Source organism: Danio rerio, chromosome 7, assembly GCF_052040795.2.
Source record: "Danio rerio strain M-AB ecotype USA chromosome 7, GRCz13ab, whole genome shotgun sequence".
Taxonomy (NCBI): domain Eukaryota; kingdom Metazoa; phylum Chordata; class Actinopteri; order Cypriniformes; family Danionidae; genus Danio; species Danio rerio.
The window spans coordinates 34,263,829-34,269,828 of NC_141027.1; the positions used below are offsets into that span (position 1 = coordinate 34,263,829).

Below are 6,000 nucleotides of genomic sequence, written 5' to 3' on the forward strand. Positions count from 1 at the left end.
TATTGCGATAAATCCAATTTGACCAGATGATTTAAATAGCCCTATTTGGAAACAATGTATTAATATTCAATCGGTTTGCATGATTTTGTAGGGAAATAATTCATGCATGAATTAATGTAATATGCAAATATAAGAGGAAAATAAAGACAGTGCTTAATGGTTTTCAGGGTATAGTCAAATCATATTCAGGTACAGAAATAAAAAGCCAAACTTTAATAAACACTACAAAGACTTTACCGTTTAAACAGTTCAATAAAATTCTATTAAATACTGCATATGAATGCCCTTATCGCTTAAAACATGTGCAAACAACAAACTTTTACACCATTAAGGTTAAACTCTGCAGTAACAGCAGAGCTATATAATTCCAATATATGTTACCCTAAACTATACAATCTCAACTCAACATTGCAGATCCTGCGACGTGACTATTGGAGATGTGCACATTGCAATATCAATGCTGAAACGATATATTGTGCAGCCCTACAATAAACTAATCAATCTTAAAAGCATGTCGTTTTACACCCATGGCATGATTCATCACTATTACAACTAACCACAGATTGCTCAAGGACAGTCCCTGAGGTAAGAGTCCAGCAAAGCTGCATGAAATACAAGTGTTTAAAGGTTACAACAGGTCTGAGGCCAGAAGTGTCCATCAAAAAGTGTCTTTGCTTTTATTTTCAGCCATCACTTTAAAAGGTTGTGAAATTCTGTCATGCTGTCTTTCACTCTCTTCCCATCAGCCGCCACACAATAACTCTGAATCATCAGACAGATTCACTTCCCTCAGACGCGCCGCGCTTTGAAGGCATTACCCCGGCTGAAACAAAACAACCATCAGCACATCAATTACAAGCCAATGACATTCAATCTCCACATTCTATCAAAAGCGCCTTTGAATCACTGTATACTGTATAGAGTTTCAGGATGTCAGACTTAAACCAGACATCTCATCAACGTGCAGACACTTTCAGTTTTAAATGCCAACAATGAACTGCATCGCCGCTTCAGGGCACATACAGTTTCTACGCTGATCTATAGATGACTTGTTTGAGAAACTGACTGAATGTGCCCACACAATGGATGGACCACAGGTTGCGTTCACAGTTCAGAAGCTTTTGAAGTCATTGTGCAGAGAGTCCTAAAGCAAATAAAGACTGCAAGGTTGTGATATAGCAGACGCTCTGTGGAGCAGACATCCTCTCAGGAAGTCTATGTGGAGTCTCTGATAGGCCTTCGACAGGTGTATGGCAGGCGAAGGAAGTGTGGCTATATAATTATGCTTTTCCTATCCTGTCTTGGACAATTTCAATCTGTCTTCCATCTCCTTTTTCCGCTGCTTCTTTTGAACCCAATGTCCTATTCCACTCAATTCTAACTTTTTATCTCCCTTTCTCTGGATCTCCAGCAGGCCGGGACAGGCTTACGGTGTGTGTGGCGTGTGAGGGCAAGACAGGATTGTGTGGCCTAAAGCGAGTCAGAGGAATCTGGATCCTCCTGCAGGGTGAGGCAAATTGTTGTATCCCAAACGCAAGGGCTACTGTCTATAAATCTAGCCAAGAATAGAGCTTTGGACTGGACTTTGTGCTGATTTCAGTTACACTACCTTAACAACAGGGAAAACCGTCTGAAGTCAAAGCCAAAAAAAGGTTTTGTTTTTTATTCCATTGAATCTAAGCTGAACAAGAACTGCTACACACATCTCAGTCAGTGCAGTCTTTGCTTTTTATGGTTTCTGTCACCACCAGAGCTCTACCAGAGAAGCACCAGTGGGTCACACCACAAAGCCACAGGCTCAAACTCCCTTTCCCTCTGGGTTGACTCAGCCTGATCTCTGGCTGGCAGCCCTGCTTTCACTGAGCGATCTGTTGTTTGGAAACAACAAGCAACAGAACAGCACTGCAGGCTGAGCTTGGGCCGCAGCTCAGCCCAGTAACACCACACCATTATGCAAACTTCATATCTGGAAAGGAAATCTCAAAATAACTCTATTTATGCATACAAATATAACTCTTGTGAATATATGATTACATGTTTTTTTACAGTGTTAAATTACATTACCAACCCAATACAGTATATTTAGACAAGTAACTCAAATGTGTGAAGACAAAGACTTTTTAATGTAGTTCATATATAATATTCTTATCAGCGCTGGGCGATTAATCAAAAAATAATTGAAATCGACAATCTGAACCAATAATCTATTTTTTCCAGGTTGATTTTTTTCAATGATTTACTTTAGCATGTGTGAAGTAACGTGACCCTGCTCTCCTGTTACTACTGTGTTACTTTGCACTACATTGACAATGATTGGAAGCTACACCAGAGATGCCTTGTTAACGGCATGTTTTCCATTATATCAAAATTAATATTCAAATTAAAACATTTGTTTACAGAAGATGCAGGAATTGCACTGTCTAAAATATCATTTAGAGCATGTACAAGAATTTTATTTAGAATAGATACTACTTTTAGAATAAAAAACATAGAAAATAATAGATTTTGTTTCCAAAAGTGCAAGTTATTTATTTTCACTTTTATATAAGAAAAAAGTGACTGTTGGTTTTATGCAGTGTGTGTTTTAATTTCAGTTGTTCAGTGTTGATGTTCAATAAATAATCATAGACAGTAGATCATGTGTGTTTCCTTCAATTATTTCAGAATCAAGTAATGCACCCTTCATTCAAAAATCTTTCACCTGTAATATGTGAGCATATTTACTGTACAAAACTTGTCAGTTAACTATGAGGGCAAAAAATAAATAAATAAATAAATAAATAAAATAAGTATCCATTAATCATAAAGTGCAATTAATCGAGATTTTAATTAAAGGCCAAATCTTGTATAATTTCAACATACTGTAGAACTTGGTCCCATTTTATATTGCTACAACTACCTGTAATTATACTTGTGATGATTGAGAAGCCTTACCCTAAACAGTATTTTAGTGTATTCAAAATACTTTAACACTCTAGAAAATAACACTGATTTTCTGTACAATTAAAATCCACATTTATTAAATGAAATTGAGATTTAATTCCAGATTAAATTCCATCATAAAGATAAAAAACTGTTACATACTGTGACTGCCATCACAAGAACATTTCCAGTCAAGAGGATGCTTCAATTTTAAAAAACAGACACTGGTCTGGGGAGTTTGGTAACCTGATTTAATTACCAATATGGCATGAATTCCTTTACTTTTTACACTCAGTACATATGAATTACACTCATCATACACATCCATCTGGTTTAACTTTCACATAAGGCCTTTATCTTAGCTGTTTTTGTCACTTTTAATCCCTTTTAACTTAGATGACCCGTAGTCTAAGAAAAATTATTCTTAGATACTTGTACAGTTCAAAAGAATAGCAATTATATGTAAGAGAAATCCTTTTTAACATTTCTATTTAGCTTTTGATTCATTCAAAAGCATTCTTGCAGAATAAAAGTATTCACATTTATAAAATTGAATATTATTGTGTTTAAATAATATAATATAAAGACAACAGATGAGATGGATGTTACAATCCCAATGACATGATTGTTTATTTTATACAGCATTTACTATTCTTGTCACCGTCAGAGCTGAGCAATTAATCGAAAAGTAATCGAAATCGACATTCAGAATCTATAATCGAAATTTTTCCAGGTCAATTTTTTCAATTACTTTCCCTATTGTGTGTGGAGTCACACGCGCGAGTTAAGGCTGATGTAAACCTGTGCATCCAACTCACACGCAGCATTGCGCGATAGCATACCCCACACCTGTGCAGTGTGTGTTTTAGTTTCAGTTGTTCAACGTTGATGTTCAATAAATAATCATAGACAGTAGATCATGTGTGTTTCCTTCAGTTATTTTAAAATTAAGTAATGCACCCTTCATTACAGCCTTCATTCACCCTTTATTACAGGTAAGAAATCTCTTACCTGTAATATGTGAGCATATTTACTGTACAAAACCCGTCAGTGAACTATGAGGGCAAAAATAAATAAATTAATAAATTAATTAATTAATAATCGTTCATTAATTGTAATCGAGTTGAAATGATAAATTAACCGAGATTTTGATTTTAGGCCAAATCACAGCCCTACTTTCAGGAGATTTGGCACCAAACAAAAGATGAGGAACAACATAGTTGTATCATTAAAGTTAACAAATAATCCCCTAAGATCTGTTGGTTTAATTGGCTATATATTAATTTGTGATGAAATCCAAGTGAACTTCTAGCTGATTATCTACTGAATCTGTGTATATATATATATATATATATATATATATATATATATATATATATATATATATATATATATATATATATTTTTTTTTTTTTTTTTTTTTTTTCAGAATGCATATGAAAAACCAAATGAACTTCTATAATAACTGGCTATGTGTAATATATACAACTCAAACAAGTAAACCAATGTTTTTCTATATTGGCTGAAGCTTGAAATGCCTCTTGAAACTAAAGGTCTGCTGAGTGTAAAGGCTTGTGGGCAACCCTCGAGTGGACCATACGGGCAAGACCTGTGGGCAGTTGGCCAGCATCGCACTGTGACATAACAGGATTAACCAGCCATTGCAAAACTCAGAGGGATAATAATAACAACAATACAATTCATACAACAACCCCGTCCACATGTACACTCTAATGAAGAAAAATAATAAGTACCAAATGTCTTATATATGCACCAACCAACCAAAATATAACTTAAAACACAAACATCGCAACACATCGTTTAGCCCAGATACAGCAGCTACAGCGCTCCTCAGATTAAGGTCGGGCTGTTATATAACCTCATCAGACAGTAAATGACAACCTCAGGCAAGGCAAATGTGTGTTTGTGAAAGCACATGAGAGAATAAAGTTGAAATAAATCAACTGGAGTGTCGGAATTTGATCAGAGAGCGAGATACGAGCTGCAGCACATAACGTTACAGTAATGAGACGCGGTTTATGAATTAACGTGATATGAGAAACACAAGAGTTGATTTCACAATAAAAGAGCCTCTGCTGGGCTTTTTCTTCAACTTCGCCGTGCTGGTGTTTAGCTTCAGTTTGAGACTGTCCGGACGGGTTCTGCTAAAATCAATCGTCACAACCCGATGCTTCTCTAAGTAAAGTCGAGGATGTTTTTAATGGCACTCACCGCGGTATTGTGATGCACTTGGTGTTGACATCCTGAGTTGTGATGGCTTTCTCTAGCTCGTCCAGCTGTCCCGTCTTCTTCAGCTTCTTCACTAGACTCTTAACGGCCTTTTCGCACCATTTCTCCTCCTGTCCGTTCTGCTCTCCCTTCTTCCAGCCCAGCAACCTCTTGACGATCGGCGGAGTGAAAGGTAAAATTGACATGTTGAATTCAGTTCAGCGTTCCTCTATTGCGCAGTCTCTCACGCAACTCGGAGGGAAATTAGGGATACTTTTTATCTTCAGCGTAATCCGAAGGTTTTGTGTCAAAGTAAACTGATTAGAGCATGGGAATAATATGAAGAAAAGTGAGAGGGACTTGAGACGTGACTGAGACACGGTCTCAAGTTCAGCGCTCAGCACAGCTCTCTCTGTCTGTCTGTCCCTTGAGATCGTCAGGCATAGCTCGCGCCACACACCGCTGCCAGGCCGTTCAGATCACTCCGCGTAAAAAATAGTTCCTCTGCATCCGGTCAGCACAACACTTTCTGCTGGTAATTAAAACAGATTCATTTAATTTAAAAAATATAATACCTCATCTGTGACTAATATGCAGTCAGTTCCTGAGCATTAATATTTTAGAAAGTGAGGTTTACTTAAATCTAAAGTCTTCCGCTGTTCTGCGTGCTGCGGCTCTCTGACGTAACGTTACTGAAGCTGACTGCACTCAGTGCTCTGATCATTTAAAAGTTTCAGTTTCAAAGTGCTTTAGAAATATGTGCAGAATATGTTTAGCAAATGTGTACAGCCACACCAAATGACGACTTTATATACTGATATCTTGATAAAGCATATTTTATGGTGGCCC

General features: G+C 36.8%; 1 protein-coding gene across 2 annotated transcripts in view; it reads right to left on the minus strand.

Moving 5' to 3' along the window:
* The window catches only part of smad3a (SMAD family member 3a), a 43,481-nt gene extending 37,912 nt beyond the window's left edge, over positions 1-5,569 (minus strand). The window contains exon 1 of one of the 2 annotated variants that reach the window (XR_015494917.1): positions 5,155-5,569. Coding sequence is in view for 1 of the 2 variants with exons in the window: in NM_131571.2 (NP_571646.1) it covers positions 5,155-5,357 (203 nt within the window). In the remaining variant the exon portion in view is untranslated. The remainder of the gene's footprint in view (positions 1-5,154) is intronic. The other variant, NM_131571.2, reaches the window with a different exon arrangement.
* Positions 5,570-6,000: the final 431 nt, after the last annotated feature.